The sequence below is a fragment of the Equus quagga genome, chromosome 13 (genome assembly GCF_021613505.1).
Source record: "Equus quagga isolate Etosha38 chromosome 13, UCLA_HA_Equagga_1.0, whole genome shotgun sequence".
NCBI lineage: Eukaryota > Metazoa > Chordata > Mammalia > Perissodactyla > Equidae > Equus > Equus quagga.
Genome location: NC_060279.1, coordinates 57,314,854 through 57,339,247, shown reverse-complemented (window position 1 = coordinate 57,339,247; position 24,394 = coordinate 57,314,854). Strand labels below are relative to the sequence as shown.

General features: G+C 39.0%; 1 protein-coding gene across 1 annotated transcript in view; it reads left to right on the top strand.

The window, feature by feature from the left end:
* The first annotated feature begins 352 nt into the window (after positions 1 to 352).
* Positions 353 to 24,394, top strand: part of CDH8 (cadherin 8) — a 312,610-nt gene continuing 288,568 nt past the window's right edge. Inside the window, exon 1 of the mRNA XM_046683356.1 lies at positions 353 to 604. Coding sequence (XP_046539312.1) covers positions 353 to 604 — 252 coding nt within the window. The remainder of the gene's footprint in view (positions 605 to 24,394) is intronic.

Genomic DNA, 24,394 nt, shown 5'->3' with positions numbered 1-24,394 from the left:
GCCTATTTGTTCTAATTCTTCAGATCCACTTTCTTAATCCAAGAGTTTGGGAAATGCCTACTGTGGTTCATTTACTTGCTTTTGAAAAGCAGTGATTGTGTTTTAAAACCTGTTGCAGTGCACCTTTATCTTTCTTCCTCCTTGTTTTTGCAGGAAATTTCAATGAAAAGGAAAGCCAATAGATCGTGGTCTTAGAAAAACTGCTTAGATGATGTCTGTTTCCTGTGCTATAAACACGTGGCAGAGCTGTAAGTAAATGCTCCGCACTGCATGATGAATTGGATGGCTGCAGACCGGAGGCAAAAAAAATAATTGTCTCATTTTCGTGGTGATTTGCTTAACTGGTGGGACCATGCCAGAACGACTAGCGGAAATGCTCTTGGATCTCTGGACTCCATTAATAATATTATGGATTACTCTTCCTCCTTGCATTTACATGGCTCCGATGAATCAGTCTCAAGTTTTAATGAGTGGATCCCCTTTGGAACTAAACAGGCTGAGTGAAGAACAGCGGATTTTGAACCGCTCCAAAAGAGGCTGGGTTTGGAATCAAATGTTTGTCCTGGAAGAGTTTTCTGGACCTGAACCGATTCTTGTTGGCCGGGTAAGCTTCCTTTTCAAGATCTCAATTTCAGGATCTGTTCCTGGTCTTTAGATCTTAAACATCAGACTGTCACAGTTGTTACCACACTGAGCTGTAAGTGCTTTAGGCCAGTTAGTTTACCTATTGGTTTCTTTAAGAATGTGGATACTCCCACAGTCGCAGTTTTAAATGTAGACTGCCTTCTTTTCTGGGGAAAGCTCATCTCCTCCACCTCTTCCACTCCATCATAGACACAGTAACACTTGGGTAATGCCTATACAAATAGGCTATTCTTTCTCGTTTTATATAAGAAATCTGCAGGCCAAACTTTTTCTCTAGTTTATGTACTTGGAAGAGGTATGCAATTTTCTCAGTTTGAATTTCTACCATTTCGATTCCTAACATGTTATTCTGTTTCATTTTATTTTGAGGCCATATATCTGCAATTGCAGCTAAATTTTTCTCCTTTTTAGTTTCATTTGTTTGCCTGTTGTTTAAATGATTAAGCTAGGATGGAGAAAGGGAAATTCTTGGAGTGGTGCTTAAGAATGCTTTGTACTGCAATTCAGTAAACTTTCCAATAGGAAACCAGTTCACTCCTTGTTAGAGGGAATCAGATGTATAGAATCAAAATTTTAATTTAGTGGTGTGTGTGTATGTGTGTATGCATGCTTGAGAGAGCATGTGTTAGACTGGATTTACATTCGTTTTGTTGATGGCAGATATAAAGCATATAGAAATGGCATATAGAAATGTTCCCGTGTAGATAAGTGCTACCTGCTTTAAAAAATCACACTGTGGGTTATTGAAGACTACACATGTTTCTTCCTCAGAACTGTTCAGAAGCCTCTGTTAATTTTGACACAGACCATCATCATGGTTAGAATTCCAATTAGGAGCCTGCCAATGGCTGATTTTCCTGATAAGTAAGTCAGATCCAGAAGTGAATCATGCCAATATTATTCATTTCCCAAATGCAGTGATTTAAAAGAAAAATAGGATGGGAATTAAATACTGATCTTCAAGACTTGAGTTAACTCTTTGTGTTTCACTGGGAACTCCTGCTTGCATTCCCCCTTCTACCTCACTATCTTGCAAAGCAAATTGAGCCTCCCCAAAGACTATGTTTTCTGATTTTTATAGTTCTACTTAGACGAAGGAAACTTGGATGAGGCGATATCATGAATCATTCAAAGAATTTTTATTGAGCCCTTCCTGTGTGCCAACCACTCTTCTAGGCACATGGGAGCTCATCAAGGAACAAAATAGTGATCCATGCCTTCATGGCATTCCAGCCAACATTGAGTGTCATCATGTGTTAAGCACTGTTACAAAACACTTTATGAGCACAATCCTATTTGATTCTAACAATAGCTCTTCTCCTCTCTCTGTGTAAATGTGTGTGCATATATATGTGTGTACATATACACATGTATACAAATAATATGTACATAAAACAGATTTAGGCTCCTTTTTTCATAAGTCTCAAATACAAAAATCTCCGAAAGATTTTTTTGTGTGCTTGATACAAACTCAGGTCACAGAACTGACTTGAGGCTGTTTATAGTCACAATGTATCCCATTACTGTGACTGTTCATATATTTCCCAGCAGAAATTTTAATGTGTTTGATTACAGGGTGCTGGTCCAGACCCTGCTGAGGGTATTACTTACTATACAGTTGATATACCTTGATGTTTCTAAATGTGAAAACTTCTGAATTCTGAAACACATCTGGCCCAGTGGGTTTTGAATATGGACTTCTTGACCAGCATAGTCTTTTATTGTAAGTCCAGAAACTGAGACTTAGATGGATTAATAAAGCAAATCAAGATCATAGAGCTAGTAAATGATCTGAGTTTGAATCAAGTTGGGAATTCCCAAGGCCATAATTTACTCACCATATCCCATGACATCTTAGTAACTAGCTACCATGTGTTTAAACTATAATTTGCACTTAAGAGTTATAGAGTATAGAATGCAAAGTCCTTAAATTCCTGCTTTCTGATATTCAGAACTTCTTTAATGAGCCCTAAGACAAGTGATTTCATACCATATAAATTTCTAGATATACATGCCTACATATGTAACCGATGGATACTTTCTCCCTGTTTCTATTAGTTAACTCCTTTTGCAGGTGTAACACTCTGATGATGTCTTTTATAACATAAATAACCAAACATGCTATGCCCAGGAGTACTGTCCATTTTTATCTGAATAGAAAAAGTAATTAAATTGGGGTTCGTTTTGGATTCATACAATCTGAGGACTAATTTCACCTCCATCTTTTAAATGAAGTAATAGAGATAAAGGCAAAAGCTAGGCATTCAGCATCCTTTTGTGACTTCGTAATACTGGAGAAATTCATGCTTCTCTGAATGACAGAACTGTGTCTAGTAAACTCTAGGATTTTGAAATGGCCAAATGCCCCTGAGTCTTGATGAGTGTTTTTTTTTTTTTTAAAGATTTTATTTTTTCCTTTTTCTCCCCAAAGCCCCCCAGTACATAGTTGTGTATTCTTCGTTGTGGGTTCTTCTAGTTGTGGCATGTGGGACGCTGCCTCAGCGTGGTCTGATGAGCAGTGCCATGTCCGCGCCCAGGATTCGAACCAACGAAACACTGGGCCGCCTGCAGCGGAGCGTGCGAACTTAACCACTCGGCCATGGGGCCAGCTCCCTTGATGAGTGTTTTTATGAGTTAGTTCTTTCCCTGTTCCCTACCATGGCCAGTTCCCAAACAATTGTTAAATCAGAGTTAAACTCATTTTCTAAAGAGCTTTTCTGTAAACATTTCCAATCGCACATGCGTCCCCTTAAGGAAAATTCCTCCTGAATTATTACAGCTTAGCCTTTGAGGATCTTAGGTTGTAGCGAAGCCAAAAGTACATTTCAGGTGACTGCTTCAGCTTATGAGTCAGACTGACTGTGGGGATGATCCATCTCGGGGTGCCCACCGGTGCTTACCAATGTTTTATCTCTCTGCACGCTCTTCCAGATCCGACTCTAAATCGCCTCATCGCTGAGCTTCTCCCCAGGAACTCGCTGAGAAGCATTAGTTACTTAGGAGCATACCTGCTCTTTAAAAGGCCCTCCTGCGGGTCACCATGGTGGGGGCCTCGGGCCTGGCAGACTGAGTTCAAGCTCAAGGGCAGAGCCAGTTTTTGAGTGATTGGCTCTTCAGAGCTTCACATATACCCTTACATCATCGACTGTCTGTGTTTGCTCTATTGGAAGGCAGCTGGATGCACAGAAAGAACTAAACCTTAGAGATGCACTCTCCAGGAGTTTGAATATTGGGTTTCTACTTTCTGGGTATTAACCCTGGGAAAGCTATTAAAGCTCTTCAAGGGCTATACAAATAAGATAAATAAGAGTATATAAGAACAAATAAAATAATGTCTGTATAGTGCCTGCATATAGCAATTGTCATAATTGTGTTCTTGATTGTGCGTATGTATGTGTGTGTGTGTGTAGTTGGAGTGGTGGACAAACAAACCAACAACTACATCACTAGGTGAGCACAAGACTCTCGGTTTCCAAAGAAGGGCCCTTTCAAGTAGCACAGGTTGCTTCAGGTGGAGGTGATATTTTGGTGTGTCTTGAAAGGTGACTGTCACTTAGCCTGGTGGAATGGAGTGGAGTGGGAAGTCACGTGCCTCAGCTTGACAGAAGAGTTTATGCAACATCACAGGGATGGAGTGGGATGACTGAGGGTACCCTTAGCCAGAAGCAACATAAGCCCATAGATTTCCTGTTGAATGAAAATGAAGTTGAAGTCATATTTGGAGAGAAGACTTCCCTGTCTCGTTCTGCCTAAACTATAACTGCCCCTTCTCCAGTATTTCATACCTGTAGGCTATACTTTATTTTTTCTTCTTCCTGATGATCCTTATCTCACATACTCTGTACTTTATCTTGTTTATGATTTGTCTCCTACTAGAATGCGAGTTCCATAAAAAAAAGAATTTTTGTCTCTTTGTTCTTCGCTATATACCCACAGAACCTAAACCACTGCCTGCATTTAGGAAGTGCTCAGTAAAGATTTTGCATGAATAAATGAATGAAAAATTCACATAAATAATGGAGGAATTTATGATAGTAATATAAATTCAACAAGATTTCATACAATGATGCCTTGCTTTCATGTTCTCTCTTTCGTATTGGTATATTATAGACCAGCCGGGTAGTTTAAACATTGTTTCTATGCACTTATTTTAAAAGTCTTTCTTAGAGGAAGTGATAGTGGATAAGTTATCTTATTAAAACAACTCTCTGAGGAGGCTACAGAGTCCCCTCTGGGAGGCTATCCCTCTTACCCTTGGCATGTAGCTGGGCAGCGTGTTGATGCCATTATTTTCCTATCCATCTGCAAACTTAGTGGTTGTGCTCATGGCACAAAGGAAACCAGAAATCTTCTTTCTGATTTTCTGAAAAACAAATTCCAGCCAAACAGACTCCACTCCCACCTCCAGTTCTCTGTGGAACAAGGTGGTTCAGAGCTTGTTCATAAACAGCTGAATATTGAGCAGTCTGCATCACCCACGACATCCAGTGTTGACTTCCTCTGGCAGTTCTGGCAGAGAATAAGGTAGTGCATGGGAGCCTTCATCTTATGTGCTAATTTGTTCTGGTCTTAGAATAAGAGAGAGAGAGAAATCCATGGTGATTCTGATAAATCCTTGTGATAAAATGAGCATGGTCTTTTTAAGGTGGACAGCTTGATGTCCTCATGAGAGCCTTCATGGTGAGTCACAAGGATGATGGATCAAGTCATTCCACAAATATTTATTGAGCACCTGTTCTCTGCTAAGTGTCCCGTTAGCAATGGATTCTCAGCTCTGAGCAAACATGCTGTCTGCTGTGGAACTAATGGGCTGGTAGCGGGACACAGGTGTTAAAAAAATAAGCACAAGTATAAATGTCACTGTAAGATGGAGATCAGTACTCCAAAGTCAAGACGTATGTTCTATGCAAGCATGTACAGAGGAAAGTGGTATTCTGGGGGATGCTGGAATCTTCTGTAAGGAAGTAACCTGTAAGCATTTGAAATGCCATAACCAGGGAACCAGGGTATAGGGATGAAAAGAGAGAGCATTCTCAACAGAGGAAATAGCATGTGTGAGGCTATTTAAGCAGCTGAGAGAGGGCCAGGGTAACTGGGAAGCAAAACAAGGGTTGAAATCGTTTGAATCATGATGGAAAGACAGGCAAGTATCTCTTGGAAATCTGGCTTCTTTCTTTTTCACCTCTGCTACAAACTAGCTAGAAGAGAAAGTCACACAGACTCTCTTGGCCATAATTTGCTCCCCTTTAATTATATCATGGATTACAGAATTAGATTTAAAATACAAATCCCTATGGAACAGGAAAAGAAAGCAATTAAAAAAAAAACAACAAAACAGGCTGGCCCAGCGGCATAAAGGTTAAGTTCACATGCTCTGCTTTGGCGGCCTTGGGTTCACAAGTTCGGATCCCGGGCATGGACGTACACTCTGTTCATCAAGCCACACTGTGGTGGAGTTCCACATACAAAAAACTGGAGGAAGATTGGCACAGATGATAGCTTAGTGACAATCTTCCTCATGGCAAAAAGAGGAAGATTCACAACAGATGTTAGCTCAGGGCCAAACTTCCTCATCAAGAAAATAAATAAATAAAAAACAAAAACAAAAAGTATGTAACATTTATTGATTTTTGACCCAGGTGTCTTTAGCTCCTTTTCTGTGGTTCTGTGATTCTCAGTTCTTCCTATTGCTTTATTTTGGGAAAAACCAATTTGCTCTCCAGGTGGTCAGAGATCTATCCTAAACCCTCTCTCTTACATAAACTCCTCTGCTCTCTTTCCTCCTTTTTTCCCTCCTACCTGGGCTTCAGAGCTGTTCCTTATTTGGATATAACTCTCTCACTGGTAATGCCACATCTATTTATAATTCTCTCCCTCCAAGGCACTGACTCATTTTCTCTCTTTAAATTTGACCTTCTAACCTTCCCTCTTCCCTGTAACTTGGAAATCGTTTGGGTGGTTCTTAGTATGAAGGACACGGGATGCCAAATAATTACACTATATTACAGTTTACGGTGTCAGCGGCCGGTGAGAAAATTGCACTTGACATGCCATTATTTTTGCTGGCCGTTTGCATGTTAAGAGCACTGGGCTATGCTGCCGCAGCCAAATTGTATCTTCGGCCTTGCGAGAACAATTCACTGTCAGTTCCGTGAAGCTTCTGCCTACCCAGACAGAGCCTTGTGCACGAATAATTTGGCAGGAATGCAAGTCAGCATCGCGTGTCTCAATCTGGCCAAACAACAAGAGTTGTCTGCCTCATGCCCGCTGTCCTGTCTTAGAAATAACAGGCTTCCCAGGGTTGTTGGAAATCTTTTGATGCTGATGTAAATAAATAGAATAATATTAGTCATGCAAATCAGCAGAGATCCTAAACACACACTCATGCACGCACATATAAACACACACATATACACATACTTGTGCATGCAGTCTATTAGCTGAATTTGTGAATGAGGAAAACCTCAATTCATCTCCTAATCCTTTCTCTCTGTAGCTCTAGACTCTCACCCTGTTGGCCTCATTCTTTACCCAGGGACCAGGTGAGAGTGTGGATAATCTGCGCTTATCTCTATAGATGCCCTGAAAAAAAATGCATTCAGACTTCTCACAAAAAGAGTCTTGCAGGTTTTGTTAGTCCTCTTAGGGTCATCTTATTGAGACAGATTTTTTTCCACTTGAAGCAAAATGATAGTAGTCATATGTTTATGGGTGAAATAGCCAGATTATATAATCTTGTTTTATGAATAAATGGCAACATGGTACCAGAGCAAACAGAGAATTGATTCACAAATATGCAGCGAAAGCTCCTAGGGGAGAATGAAGCAGACGTCAACGCTGTACAGCTGGAAAGTCTTTCATGGCATATTCGCAGAGCAGAATGGCATGAATCATTAAAAAATTATTAAGATTTATAACATGGGAACATGATTGCAACTGCATAAATACCAGAAGCAAGATATAAAACGTGTATAGAATATATTTTATAAATGCATGTGTGATGTGAGCAGAGTACCTGGCACATATCTGTTAAGATAGGTATATGCACATGAAAACATATACTCAAACATTTACAAAATTAATGAAACCCTATGTGCCCATCATTCTGATCATCCACATTTAACAATTTTCACCATTCTGGTGTTATTTTTTGAGTTAGCCCTGCCCCCTCCCCCCCCACACACACTGTCAATACTCTTGATTAAAGAAAATGAATGTAAGGAAAATCCTAGTTATATCTATAACCACTACCTACTGTTTTAATGTAAAGATTTCCCCAATTGGAAACCCCCAAATATATGATTATATCGAATGAATAATTGATATTCATGTAACCTACATTAAAAACAAAATAAGGAGTTAATTCCTGACACTGATTCAAGCTAACAACTGCACCTCAAATCAATAAAGGGGAACCTGTAACAAAATATACCAATATATTCAAACATTGTTTCCAATATGAGTGATTGGATTATCAGGTTTTTCTTTATAATTTTCTGCATTTTATTTTCTAGGCTATGCATTATAAAATATAACAAAATGAGACGAAAATAAGACAGTATTATTTTGTTGAATTTTCTTAAAATCTATTCCTCTATCCGTAGCCAATACTTGGGGACTGTTATTTAATATGAAACTCATTTGGTAAATAAAGTCTTATCTAAAAAAGAAAAAAGTACACCTGTGTTCAACACTTGGAAGGCCAATCTCATCAATTAATAAATGAAAGTGCCAGAATTATTTAATCATATTTCTGAAACTGTGAAGAGAGAAAGAACAGCCATAGGCTTGCTCAACTGCTAAATGCATGTTAAACTACTTTCATTACCATACGATAGATCACATGTTAACTAGAAATGAAGAGTTTTATATTTGTTCTTGGAACAGGAAACTATATTGGAGTCTTCAAGTAATATAGCCAGCTTGCATGTTGCCTGTAACCTTTCAATAAATAAGAATAACCTAGAAGTTATTTAAGGAATTATGTTATTTAAGACAGATAAAAGTGTTGTAGCATTTACAGGGTTTCATTTGGCCTGGCTATGCATGTTTTCTAGATGGTAGTTCCTATCTGTACCTGTTATTTCCATGGCAGTTAATTTAAATTCACCCCCTACACACACGCACACCCCTTGGTATAACTTGGTCATGTATGTACCTGTCCCTAACCAAGTCATTGAATATTTTGAAATATAGTACAGACAGTCTTGTCACCATTCAAAAATCTGAATATTTAGTTAAGATGTGGCATATGTTCTCATCAGTACTGGCTACCTCACCTCAGATTTGAAAACATTTAGGAGTCCTTTTAGATGTTGTATCTGAGAGGAGAAATAAAATACACTACATTTTTGTTATTCAAAGTGAGGGTCTGCAGACCAGTAGCAGCAGCAGAATTACCTGGAAGCTAGCTAGAAATGCAGAATTTCATTCATTACCTGTGTACCCTGACTTACTGTATCAGGAATCTGCATTTAACAATTTTCCCCAGGTCATTCTTATGCACATTAAAGCATTAAAATAAAAACGTATTTTTAAAGAAATCAATCAGTTGTCAATCAGTCCCAGGATAGCTTGAATTATGCTTTCTGCTCTCTGCACCCAGCCTGATAAATTGTCACCATCATTCAATTAAAGAAAGAGCTATGGGGCTAATGTTTGGAAGAGGCCCAGGCAAGAATTTGGGTAGACGCCACTGTTTATCTTGTTTGAACTCCATGTGGTAGGTTTACTGGACACTTTAGGCTGCGACATCAATTTGCAGATGGGACTCCTTCGAACTGCAGGTGATGGTGGAGGCAACAACCTGTAGACCCCTCAAGCTCAATTAGTTAACAGAGACAGTTCTCTGCTCAGATGCATGGACTTCTTTTTTTCTGCATGTATTTACCACAACGCGGCAGATGTGCTGTGAAATCTGCAGAGTATCAAATGTCACTGGGCTTCTGCAGGGGACAATAGTGGAATCCAAATGAGCCTGGTCAGAAGGGCTGAGGAAGATTGGGGGAACAGCAGAGAAGAAAACACTACATGCATATTTCCGTTTCTCTCTAATCCTGTAAAAAAGCTCAGCTGTGGCACAGAGGTCTTTTTTACTCTGTATATATTGTGGAGACCATGAGATTGATGACATTGTGCAGGACATCAAAGTTGGGAGGGAAAGGAGGGTTTAAGCAACCAAACTAAACTGGTTGTTTCTATTAAGTGTCTACTGTATGGTAGACACTTTATAAGGTTTGCTTACTCAATCCTCACAGCAGCCACCTGATGAGGGTACCATTGTCCCCATTGCCAGATTGGGAAGAAGTCACTGAAAGGAAGAATTATTTCCATTTGAGGTAAAAGATTAGACACATAGTGAATAAGTGGTGAAGGCAGAAGTCAAACCTAGGCATGGTGATCCCAGAGCTTTTTCTGTAACCATGGCAACACATTGTTTCCTTTGAAGTCCATGTGGGAGGTGCTCCATGTGCTAGGCTGCCACCCCAATTTGTAGATCTGAAAAGTGAGACTTGCTGATCTCAACCAAGATATGGTCTCACAACTGGAATGTAAAAGGTGTAGTAAGATTTGAATAGACATTTCGAGATATCCATCTAATTGCAAAGCCACGCCATCTTTTTGTTTTCATCTATATGCTTTACTGGTCAGAGACAGAGGTCAGTATAAACCCCTTCAGAGAATAAAAATGTCTATGAAGCTTATGCATGTGGTGGCTCTGTTTTATTTCCTCGATGGGGAGATGAAACTGCCACAGTCTGGGCCTGGGTAGGGCTGGTTCCTTGTCCAAAGTGATTTGTGGGTAATTCTGCAAATATAGGCTAGCACAGTAGCTGTCTGTTTTGCTTTCTCACTTTAAAATATACATTTAAAATAATTATGATGATGAAGTAAGAGAAAAATGATGTAGAAAAATGAATAGCAGGAGGAGAATATTTTTATTGAACTCTTCATTCATGTTGCTATGTGCCTTATATTTACAGATGTTATTCTCTCCATTTTGTGGATAAGAAAATTGAGACGTTTGGACTGAAGTAAATTCTCATTGGTTAAATGACTAGAGTGAAATGATTCTAGCTCTTTTCTGAGTTGGACAGAGTTCGTAACCACTCCAGGGCTGTAGCATTAAGTTAGAGAGGTTTCTGGAAGCTTTGGCCAAGACGAGACAGTTTTGCAGGGTCCTCTTAAACTAGTACTCACAGAAGAGCAGAAAGAAGAGGGGAGCGGTTGAGTGGGATGAAAAAGAAAATCCTGTACACATAGACAGGAACTAAAAGAAGACAAAAAGCTTGTACCCTCCAGTTGCTTCAACTAATTGTGTTAATGCTGAATAATTTAGTAACAATTCCCTATGCACTTGGAAACTGAGCTGGTGGACAATATTACAGAGGCTCCAGAGGTGGGATCTATAATTTACTTAGCTCTCCTCAGTGACTTTCCTGATGGCTCTCGCAACTCCAAGAGTCTTTTTTCCAAATGGATATGTGCTTCTCTGTTTCATCTCTTCCTTCCAGCTCTTATGACAATGACCTTCTGCTGGACAGCTCTGGTCACGTCCTTTGCTCCTGGTGCAATTTGGCCAATCAGAGTAACTCCTTCATGCCTTTAGCAGATTATCTGAGGGAAAGTAGCTTGTTGAAAGAGCAAACATGGCTATTAAAAATGAACAAATCCTCTAAGTCCTCGAAGCAAGTCAGACTCCCTGGCCACTCCAAGGCTTTATTTAGAATGTGGCAGGGCTATTTATAGTGGAGTTTTCTTTGCTTTTATTTTATTATGTGTTCTGGTAACTGAAAAGTATAAATGAATTTCTCATTGCCGTTTGCCTTTTGTCATACTCATGTGTGTGTGCATGCAAGTGTGCATGTGTGTATGTCCTATTAGTTTTCTCTTAGAGCAGTGTTGTTTTGGCAGAGCTCATCTCCTGGTTATGTCTCTGCCTTTGCAGAAACATTTATAATCAGCCCTGTGAAGCATTTTCAGAAATCATTAGACATTTGTGATGCTTGGTCCTATTGATAACAGCCACTGTTTCTCGTGTCTTCTCTTCTGCTTTTCCTTTCATTAAACTTATACTGTAAAGGTCTCAGGTTTTTAGAGCTGAAACCAAATTCTACATCCAAACTGACTATTGGGAATGCATTTCAACGTTTCCAGCTTTTCTTCCACCCCACAAGTTGGAGGAAAGATGCAAGTTGAAAGATCAAGCAATCAACATAGAGACGCCCGCCAAACACACAATTCACATAAACAAGATGAGAAGATGGGACAGGGTCAAAGAGACACAGACAGTAGGGCAAAGCAGCATATACAGAGCAAGACAGAAATCCTGAATGACAGAGAGGAAGTCACATTACAAATGATACAACATAAGTAAGGAGCATAGACACAGAACACATGGAAAGAGACATTCACAGGAGCACAGATTTCAAGAAACACAGAGGATCAGAAACAATAAGAGAAAAAAATGAAACAGAGTGAAGATGAAGATTGAGAGAGGGGGAGAAGTAGTAGAGTGAAGAGAGAGAGAGAGAGAGAGAGCGCACATGCAGAGAAAAGCAAGAAGAAAAAAGCCAGATGGAGTGGATTTGGGGTTTACCAAGTGATTTTCACTAGGCACAGACTAATTTCTTTTAGCCGCTGGGCAGATGGGCTTATGCATACTTTTATAGCCTTTCTGATCACACAGCCCTGCTTTTTTCTGAAAAGGAGTTCATTTTGATTCTGACACACTGCAAGAGCTGAATGACTGTGGCTGGTGGGACTAGACGTGAAGTCAGAACAATTTGAGTGAACCAAAAACATGATGATCTTTCTTTCTTCTAAACTTTTCCGGAGATAGAATGTTGGCTTTTAAAGTTATATACTTTCTAGCAACTGATACTAGAAAGTAAATCATAGCCATTTTACCTCAAATCAGATATGGAGCAGAATAATTCAATAATGCCTTTGAATGAAGTCATCAGGGTTCATAGAGACCATGGTGCTAGTTTATAAGAGAAGTGGGGAAGTGGGAAAGGATTATGAGCAAGACCTTGGACAATTTATGTCTTCAAAACTCTACAGTTATGGAATGGGCTTTTGAAACATTGGAAGAAAAAAAACCATTTTCTTAGCATTTATATTTCTAGTATCAATACAATTTAACTTATGCAATTAATTTTAAATAATCTAAAATGGCCATAGAGAAGGCTAAGATTGTTTTCTATTTTTGCTACCTTACAAAAATATTTGAATAAATATATATTTTAATAGCTCAAGAAAGAGTAGGCAAGGGGAAAGTTGAAGGATAGGTGTAGGTGGGACCAAGGGAAATAAGGCTTTCTAAGTACCTAATGCCTTCCAGGATGTATAAAATCTTATTTAGTCTTCACTTGAACCCTGTGAGATGGGGCTGTTAACATCACTCCCCCATTCCCCTTAAAAAATAAAGAAACTTAAGTTCAGAGAGATTTGGTCACTCTCCCAGAATGGCCAATAAAGTAAAGAATGGGGATAGGAATGTAGAACTAGCTGATTTCAAAACCTTCATTCTGTCTACACTGCATCAGCCTCTCTCTCACTTTATTTGGTTCTTCCTTATGTTTTCTTTACACGTGGATATGCTCTGATGGAATATGAAAAAGTTCTTGCTTTTACACAACGTAATTGCTCTTCCCAATATTTCTTTCAATCATCCCAACAACCCAGAGGGACAAGTAGGACACGTGAGATGGTATTAGACTCACACTAGAAACCAGGCTTTCTGACACATTGTTCAGTGTTTTCTCTAATGATCACACTGCCTGCCCAAAGTCCTTTGTGAATCACTCAGCATTGCAGAAGGTGGACTTTCCCCCTGTGGTATGTCCTTTCCATTAGGAAGTATGTTACAAGTACTACTGCAGACCCAGGTTGCAGTGCAGAGCAAGACATGGATTTAAGATACGGGCTCCTAAATCATGCAGCATGCCACTGCTGTAAAGTTGGAAAGGCCTGGATGAGATTACTGTTAAGTGTACCACTCAATCACATGGTTTTATGTGGTCTCTTTTAAATCCAGAGACTGCAGTCCATCCCTACTTTCACTAGCAAATGTGGACGGAGAATTTGGATTCATAATAGACGTCCTTCCAGGGAATATTACTGAAGGAAACTTTCAAAAGCCTACACTGCCTTGGGACCCCTTAGCCTCACACTATCCAAGACTGTGTTCCTTCATACAGCCTAGCACCCAAAGTTCTGGGTGATGCATAGTCCAGGCCAGGATGCATAGATGCAAGAATGTTAGAGAATTCTTCTTTCAATGTTTGCGGAAGACCTTTGAAGTCAAATCTCTCTAGAGGAATATTCACCAGGCTTGGATTTGGGTGGGAAAAGATGGAGCAGTTCTGCGTCACTTGGCGTTGCAAGCCCTGGGATACAATGTCATCCTACGACCTGGCAGAGGAGCTTTGTTACACTGACAAAGGAAATCGGCATGCCTGGGAACTGCTCCCTGAGGGAAGTCAAAGTCAGTATCTGAAGGCTCCTCTCTCCTGAGAGAACTTTTGAGGCAGCTGAAGAAAGAATCCCCACTTTGGAATTGAAAACTTCGAAGAGTCTTTGCAAATGCAAAATCCTCTGTCTCTGCTTCTTTGTAAGCTCCACGAGCTTCTGGTTTTTTCTCTTAAGTTTTATGAAAGTGTCAGCACAAGGCAAACTTTTCTAGCCCATCAAGTAAGGGGTTGAGTTAAGTTTTCCATTTCTCTACCCTGAAAACTAAGCGTTAGTGTGGCTGAATGCAGATTTTCAGTTTGAACCTACTGAATCTTAAAAGACTAGCATTTTCTATTTTACAATTTACTATTTCAGGTATATTGTTTTACTCAAGTCATACTCTTTAGGAGCTATAGGCTTGGTTGACAGCTCTGGAATGGATAAATACTCACATGAACACAGACACACGTTTAACACAAAATGAGGAAATCACGTTTAGTCTGAATTTCTGAAACCACTAGCAAGTTTCCAACACAACTTCTATGTTTTTTTGTTGTTTTAACCACAGTACCTAGCCTATTTTTCTCCCTTATTTGCCCCCTGAGATGAAGAGCTTATAGAGACCACCCTACCCAGCAACTCCTCCATTGACCTTTGATGGTCAAAAGTATAGGCTTGTTTCTTTTTAAATGAGAAATATGGTAGTCTGGAGTATTGTGCTAAGTTGCCCCTTCTGTGAAGTTAGACAAAGCTGGGCTTCAAATCCTGTTGTGAGTCACACACTGCAGCTTGTGACTTTGTATGTTGTTTAATCCTGTTCAGCTTCAGTTTCCTCATCCAGAAAGTGAGCTTGTAACATTTTTTTTTCTCTGGGGATTCCCCAAACAATACATGTGATATCTAAGTTCACTTCAGTGTTGTTATGTGCTGTCAAGTCAGCTCTGACTCCTGGCGACCCTGTGAATGAGTGATGTCCACAATGTCCCGTCCTCAGCAGCCCTACGGAGCTTCTGTAGACTCATGCCTGTGGCTTCCTTTATGGAGTCAATCCATCTCATATTTGGTCTTCCTCTTTTCCTGCTGCCTTCTACTTTTCTCAGCATTATTGCCTTTTAATTCACTTAGTAGGGACCGCATATAATGGTAGTTGTTGCTCTTCTAAGCAGTCCACACCTTGGGCTTTTTTGTCATTAGTTAAAGCTCTTTCTAATTGCCATTACCCAGGAATTGTTTTAAATCCTGTCATTCCATGGCCATGTCACTCATCTGTAAAATGACATGGGTGACTGTAGTATCTCTAGGGCCCTTTGAAATCCAATATTCTGTTTCTCTAGAATTCTGAGTTATCTAAACTAATGCAACATCAAGTTTGAGGAGGGAATGAATCTCATGGAGCAGAAGAAGCAGAGCTTCCGGGGGCTGGCCCCGTGGCCAGGTGGTTGAGTTCTCGCGCTCCGCTGCAGGCGTCCCAGTGTTTTGTTGGTTCAGATCCTGGGCGCGGACATGGCACTGCTCATCGAGCCACGCTGGGGTGGCGTCCCACATGCCACAACTAGAGGAACCCACAAGGAGAAATATACAACTATGTACTGGGGGGCTTTGGGGAGAAAAAGGAAAAAAATAAAATCTTTTAAAAAAAAAAAAAAAAAAGAAAGAGCAGAGCTTCCTTAACACGAATGATAGCCTTCTAAACGCATCCATGAAAGTATGTGCTTCATTGTTACTTGCTGTTTGGTACTTAGGGAGAAGTCGAAAATTCAGAATGAAATGATGGATACTCGCATGCCATGTGGATAGGCAAACATTTCTAATGCTTCAAAATGCCACAATGTAAACAAAATAATTACTTTGAGGATCAAGTGAAGGGGGGCGTTGAAGATACTCACCAACTTTCAGCTTCCACCACTCGGGAACCCATCTCATTAGAGAATGATGTGGGACCCGGTGGTGTTGAGTTCCGCCATGGCGCAGACCACCCTTAAATGAACGCTGATCAGAAGGACTACTTTCCTTTGAGCTGTGTAGGAGTAAAACTGATTCCCTGAGAAAAATACAGTCAAGCATTACAAAGTGTTCTTGGCATACAAGTATAGCATTGCCACCATCATAATAATGTGAGTTGCAATGAAATATTAAATCTATAATACCTGGTAAAGAGGCTGCACAAAAGAAACACCACTATTAAAACAAACTTGATAAAAGCTATTATGTTGCAGTACCTTTGTGCTTTTTAATTATTTTCTTTTGTGCAAAATTTTGAAAAAGCTTGATCTTCAAACTCTTGAACTGGTAAAAAAAAATTCTATAATTTGGCATATATGGAATTCATTGAAGGACAAGCTAATTCAATGACACGTTTTATAAATATTGAGGGGAAGAAATCTTTAGATTCATAATTGTTTTAAGTATTTTACACCCCTCCCACACATGCATACTATCAAGACCTCAGACAAACAATTATTAACTTTTCTACTAATGGATAATTATTGTGCTGAACATTTCTGACAAATTTGTTTTTAGATACAGTGATGGTTAAATCCATTATCTAAGATAAACTGTAGTATCTTATAAATTCATCTAAGATTTGTATTGACTTTTGTTTTAATGGAAATGAGGTGTTTTACAAGAAGAAGTTCATCTCTAACTATCACAGGTATTACAATTTTCATTCTATAGTCCTCTGTTAAGGAAAATAGGAAATCTGATTGCTATCAATAATAATACTAATGGTTAACATTTTCAGTACTTTTATGCCAGCTCTAGGATGAATACTATGGCAGATCTCATTTAATGCTCACAAAATCTGTATGAGGTACACACTGTAATATATTTCAATTTATAGACATGAGCAGATTTAATGAAGTTGTGTAATTTGCTTAAGGTCAGCTAGCTAAAAGTTGCTGAATCAGATGTCAAACATCAATGCATTTGCCATCAAATTTTGCCCCTAAACTTTCCTGATGTATAGTCTCTCATAAAAAAGTTGAAGTTCTTGGGTAAAGTATTCACATTATATCGTTTCATCAAACACACACACCTACACGGAATTTAGAAACTAATTCGACATTCCACAGATTTATTTACTTTTTACTTTCAAAATCAATACAATTGATTAACTTGTTATTCCGAAGTGCTGACAAATTATTGAGTAAAAGTAGATTAATATGTTCATTCAGCAGCATTTATTGGGGATATACCATGTACCAGGACCTTTGCTGAGATGATTAAGATACAGGCAAGCACTCTGGATGACAAACATTCACTTTGAGGAAACGAGGTAGAAATATTCAGTAGTAGAGTGTTTACTCTTTAAAACAGATTTACCTATATTTTCTAAAATAGCCACTCATCTTCTTAGCAACAACATTGCTCCCAGTTCACCTACCTTATCCAGATTTCACGTCACTCCTGGAAGAGAATTAACAATCAAACCAGCTTGAAATAGGAAGGGTTTCTTTCCTCATGACTATTAGCAGAACACACAGCTGGAAGCTAGTGGAACTTTCTAGGCAGGAAGAGAGAGGATCACTGTGTAAATCATTATCACTGACAAGTTAAGCCTGCAGTCAAAAGTGGAATATATAGTTTGTGTATTTACCTCAGGCTATTTGTCTCCATGGGATAACGTTTTGAAACGAAATACTTACAGCAGATTGATATCCCCCCCCCCCACACACATGCTGTTAGGCTCACATTGCCTTGGATTAACTGAATTCCATGGCTTAAGTTATCCTCAGGACTCTTGATATCCATCTCTCCATCCTAACCCAGAAATCTCAAGTAAATAAGATAAAATGAAAATTCCATCCAGAATGAGTTGTTATTTGGTACACTTCAAGTATATTTATAAGCATAAGGTTGGGGCTGGGAAATTATGAGTCAACTTTCTCCATGCAGGTGGTCAAATCTCCTGTTCCAGACTAACTTTTTCTGTTTCATCTGAATCATTTTTCTAAATTTCAAAACTGGACATATTGTTCCCCTGCATGTGAAATATCTATGTTTCTCCATTACCTATGTAGATGAGGCCAAAATCCACCCCTAGCCTCAGTGAACAGCAGTTACCATTATTTGACCTTGGGGCAGTCATTTAACCTTCCAGATTGTTGAAAACATTAAATGAGTTGATAGGAAATATATAGCACTTAGACTAGTGCATAGTAGCGGTATATAATTGTTAACTATAATAATAATAAAAATAATTATTATTCTCCAACCAATAACTGTCTCTACAGTTACTATGAATATTATTACTACTAAAAACACTATGGAATTTCTGTCTACAGATATCACATGAGAGAAGATAGGCTAACTTTTCTCAGCAACTGTGTGTGAAACTGCTCTCATAGAAATGAGACAGGGATTGAACTAGGATAGCAGCCAAGGCTTTATCTCTTTTCTATACTGTGATATCTCCTGTGACCTCTTTCTAGTCAGGTTTTGGCAGATTGTGGATTCACAGTAAATGTTTATTAATTGAGATATTTCTGTATCATTTTTGTTAGAACTTATAAAACCACCTAGCACGAGTAGGTGTTAAATAAGTGCATGCTCTCTTTTCATCTAGCTTTCTCTCACAACATTTTGAAAACCAGTCTACCCTGAAGAGGTGTAGCATGAACTATTTTAAGCCATGTGTTTCTAAGAAAAGAGAGGATTCATTATGGCTTTATTTTTTCTGAAGAAACATCTGACTCATGTCCTTACAGTATCCCAGCGAGCACAATATGAACGTCAGAAACACATGCAAAGTTGTATGTATGTATATTACCTTTTCCAGGGTCCTTTAAAATCATAGTCCCTACTGGTACTTCACACACATTATCCATTTAATTCTCATAATAAGCCTAAAAGTTGTGTTATTATCTCAATTGCATAATGCGAAATCAATATACTCCAAGAGGTTAGGTAAATTTTCCAACACAGTGAAGACAGACCTGGCTCTGCTGATCTCTGACATTCACCCATCTAGCTCCAAAGTTTTATTTCATCCATCACACTGCATAAGTAGAAGTAGTCTAGAACTTCCCTGGTTTTCCTGATCATTTTTCTTTTGAGAGTTTCTGCCTCCAGATCTCAACCCTCCATTTTAATAGCTTGTCTCCAAAAGATGCAATAACTTAGCAAAATTGTGGCGGAGTTGTGTTTCAGACCCAGATCCATGTGACCATGAAAAAATTAGTGCAACTTCTGTGGGCTCAGTTTTTTGAACTGTAAAATGTTTGGTCTTTTTACATTTTGGATTAAAGGGGAGAGCATATGAGAAGTACCTGGCGGAGCATCTTTCTTACAGTAAACAGTAAACGGTAGCGTCTCTTCTTCTTCTTCTTACTCTTCTGATTACTGTCAGCAATCAGATCATGTAGAGGCACCACTAATCATTAAGGTTTTCATCTCTCTAAGGCTGTGTATTCATTCTGTTTGCTAATGAAACTCTTGTACTTAACTGAACTTATCTGCTTCTTCATGCCTCAGTGTCTTACTTTTAGCTTCCATATCATATTTATCTTCCTGATTTCTTAGAATTGAATCTTTTTTCCCTTCTTTATTGATTTTATAAAATCTTTCAGCACAATTTCAGCCATTAGAATATAAGATCCAGTCTTAGAAAAAATAGTCTTTGGAACCAGAAACCGTTTCATTCCTAAGATTGAGTAGGTGACTGGAGGAAGCAGAGAATTGAATATCTTTTCCAGCTGACACATAGCTCCTTGGTGGGTGGCAATGCTGCTACCCAATCCAGAGGTCCTTTGACTCATGAGCTAAGGTTGAATGTCTCAGCATTCTCAGTAGTGCCTAGCAGATCATGGCCATGATTCATTTATTTACAAGATGAGAGTTTAGGCACAGCTCAGAAGGAGAAACAAGAAAGGGCTCTGTTGAAGTCCCTATGAGCTTCCTCTGAGTCTAGGTACAAGGGGACCTGGTTGAAGATAGCATGGTAGATTGGGAAATCATAGATTCAGACAGTCCTGGGTTAAAATTCTGATTCTGCCGCTGTATTAGTTTGGATTATCCAGAGAAACAGAACCAATAGGATATATATAGATATATAGAAAGAGATTTATTATGAAGAATTGGCTCACGTGATTATGGAGACTGAGAAGTCCCACAATCTGCTATCTACAAGCTGGAAGCCCAGGAAAGCCAGTGATGCAATTCCAGCCCAAGCTTGAAGGCCTGAGAACCAGGGGAGTCAATGGTGCAAATCCCAGTTCGAGTCTAAAGGCCTGAGAACCAGGAGTGCCAGTGTCTGAGGGCAGGAGAAGATGTATGTCCTAGCTCAAGCAGGAAGCAAATTCACCCTTCCTCCAACTTTTATTGTACTCAGATCCTCAAGAGATTGAGCGATGCCCACCAGCGTTGATGAGTGTGATCTTCTTTCTACTTCAGATCTTCAGTCTACTAATTCAAATGCTGATTTCTTCCTTAAAAACCTTCACAGACACACTCATAAATAATAGTTTACCAGCTATCTGGACATCCCTTAGCCCAGTCAAGTTGATACATAAAATTAACCATCACGGACACCAACTAGCCATTTGTTCTTATGCAAATACCCTGATCTCTTACAACCTCAGTTTGCTCATCTGTCAAATAAGGAAAAGGGCACCTTATAGAAATTTGATGAACAGCTTTAGTTATCATTTGCCCCTGAAGACCACATTTTACTGTGGTGTAATTTCAAATTCACAGAAAATTTGGAAAAATAATGCAAGGATCTACCCATAGTCATCATTTGTTTACATTTTGATCCATTTGATTTATCATTTGTTATCTATCTACCTATAAAGTTATGTTTTTCTCCTAAATTATTTGGGAGCAAATTGTGGACATTTTGTCCATTACCTCAAAATACTTCAGTATATTTTCTAACCATAGGATAATTATCATAATCAAGAAATGTGCTATTGGCACAATACTATTATCCTATCCATAACCTTATAAAAAGGTGTCCGTTGTCCCAACAATGCTCTTTATATGTGTCTGTATCTCTTGCTCCATGTCAAGATGGCATATTACATTAATTGCTATATCCCTTTAGTGTCCCTTGAGTTGGAACAATTTTTCAATCATTCTTAAAATCTATATTTTTGAAGATTATAGGCCCATTATTTTGTAGAATTTTCTTCAATTTGAGCACCTGGTATTTCCTTGTGAGAATGTACAGGTCATGCATTTTTGGATGAAAAACCTATAGAAGTGATGTTATGTTCTTCTCAGTACATCACATCACAAGATGCATGCTATCAATTTGTTCTGATATTTATGATGCTAACTTTGCTCACCCTGTTAAGATGATGTCTGCCAAATATCCCCACTGTAAAGCTACTATTTTCCTTTTAAGAATTAATAAGTAATTTGTGGGGAGATACTATGTGAAAATTTTGTTCCTCATCAGACTTTCATCCAAAGGTTTTGGCATCCATTGGCAATTTCATATCCCCGTGTTCCTTCCATATATATCGGTTGGCATTCTACTCTGAGGAAGTCCATGACCATTTGACAACTGTTTTCTGTTAGGAGAAAAACACAGCAGGAGCAAGATAAAAGTTGGATTATGATAGTCAGTGCATAGACCTTAAGTGCCTAGATAAATAATTGATATCTTCATTTCTGAATAATCATTTTGATGGCATGTGCAACATGATACAGGCAGGGCCTCAAAGAAAAACGCATTATGGTCTCATTCCAATAGGATGTCTCAATTCTAGTTCAGACAGTATACCATAAGGCAAGATTGTGGAATAACGAGGGAATTAAGAAAGCAGACTTTAGAAGACTCTAGACTCGTACGGGGGGCTTGGATTGAACATTAGAATTATGAACTGTTTTTGGAAAATCTAGATCTTGAGAACAAAGAGACTGGAGAATCAGAGAGAGATTATACTTAAAAATACTCACCTCTATGGTCATGAAACATTTGTTTGAAGAATATTAACTTCATATATGAAAGAAAGCAAAGTGGGGATTATACTACCTAATGTTTCAGGATTGTTTAATTTATAGATCCCATTAGGGCTCTAATAAACTATGCTCATTGCCATTCTGTTCAACTTGTCTTTTGGAAATTATTTCATAAATTAAATTACCATCATACCATGGTTTAGGTTAAAATTTTCCCTACTTCTTGGTGACTATCTTCTCTAGGTCTGTGTTTGTGAGAGACTTTCAGACTTTAGAATGAAATCTGCTACAGCTTTAGGAAATATTAATATTATATGATTTTATGTATTCTGCAGTAAAACCGTTTGTAGATGAGCATTCTTGAGTGTGCTGTGTTATGTCTCCCAGGAATGTACTAATGATCTCTCCCGAGGAGAAAATGCTAGGGCAGGCCTTTGCTTCACATGGGGGCAGGTGGAGAAGAATCTTCAAGTGCAGTCCTTCTCTGATGAAGGCCGAATTTGCCCCCATTTGCAGTATTTGCCACTCCCTGCAGTGGCAGTGAAAGAACTTGTTCAATTAGAAGGCATGATTCTTCCATTCTGGGTTCAACTCCAGGCCCGATGCTGTTATTTCTATCTCTGCTTCTGGGGTTGGGGTTGGATGATCTGTCAGGTCCCTTCTACCTCAGATATTCTCAACTAAGGAATAGAGAACACACCAGTAAACATTTCCACAGGCCTTGAGTTTTGACAAATTTATCTGCAAGGATGGATTAGGTTTATTTTTCTTTGTCTCAAGGCGAAGGAGACATATGTCTTTAAAGCTGCCTGGCTGGATCGTCTTTTCAGCATGATTTAAGAACACAGGAAACTTTCACATAGGATTAGGATCAGGATGAGCCATCTGAAGATTTCATAAATTCTTTTTGGAGGGTAAGTGGATTAGAAAACCAAGCGTAGATGCATAGTATCTACTGAGTTGGGCAGGTAAGATGAGAACGCTTGTGAGATTGAAAGCATTTTTCCTCTGTCTTTCTTTTGAAAACATCTGTTAATTTTGAGTGAACAATAATGAGAAAATATATTATTAAATATGATTGTAGGCTCTCTGTCTGCCTAGTAGAAGCTGTTCTGTTCCAATTTATCTGAATGAAGAATGAGGCACGTACAAGGGAAAAGGAGTATCGAACATGCCTGCTCCCAGCACAAGGCCATCTCTGTCCCAAGAACCTGAGAATTAGATGATCTTTTGTGGGAAAACAGGAATTGCTTTCAATAACCTCTAAACAAACTTGTTTTGTTTAGTTTTCTTGTTTTGTTTTTCCTTCCTTCTTCTTCATAGCTTTAGGTAGGTCCAATCCTGGGACGTTATCTCATTCATAATCCTCTATCATAAGAAATGCTTTCTGTGTCGTACAGAGCAGAATGTTTTCTTTATATGGATACTAGGCCTATTCTCTCTTTAATAAAACTTGACCCACTAGTGATGTGGCTGGGAGCAAGAGAACTAGTGCGATTTTACACAAGTAATCACCTTTTGTGAAGTTTGATTTATTTGTCTTAATCTCCCTGGGACCTAGAGTTAACCTTTAGACAATCTGTTCGCTGAAAGTAACCATTGTGGGACACAATTAGAACTTCCATCAGGATGTAGAAGGAAATAGGAACCAGAGTGGTGGTATTTTGCTGTGTTTCCCAATGGATGGGTCTATGTGAGAAGCAAAAATGATTGTAGGCAGACGGATAATGCCGAAAAGAATTGAGAGGGGCTGGCCCAGTGGCAGTAGCCATTAAGTTCCCGTGCTGCACTTCAGCAGCCTGGGGTTCGTTGGTTCTGATCCCAGGTACAGACCTATGCACCATTCATCAAGCCATGCTTAGGCAGGCATCCCACATATAAAGTAGAGGAAGATGGGCGTGGATGTTAGCTCAGGGCCAATCTTCCTCAAAAAAAGGAATTGAGAAACATGTTCTAACTCTGTGGTTCTGAAAGTTCAGTAAGGATCAGAATCACATACAGAGCTTGTTAAATGTCGACGGTCAGCGCCACCTTCAGAGTTTCTGATATAGGGCCTCTGAAGTGGGCACGAGAATTCACATTTCTGACAAGTGCCCGTGTGACACTGATGATGCTGATCTGGGGACCACACTTTCAGTACAGGGCTCTGATACATCCTAAAATAGACTCATTTCAGTAGCTTTCGTCTGTCGTGGAGAGAGCATTTGATTGGAGTCATAATGCTTTTTACATTAGATTAGTCATTCTGTGAAATTTTCTTGACCTGTCATCGGTAAATTACGTGCTATGCCCTGTTGATATAGAGATTAATAAAGCACAGTCTGTGTCTTCCAGGAAATTGGTAGCCGACTAGGAGAGATACTCAAGGAAATGCACCATCTCA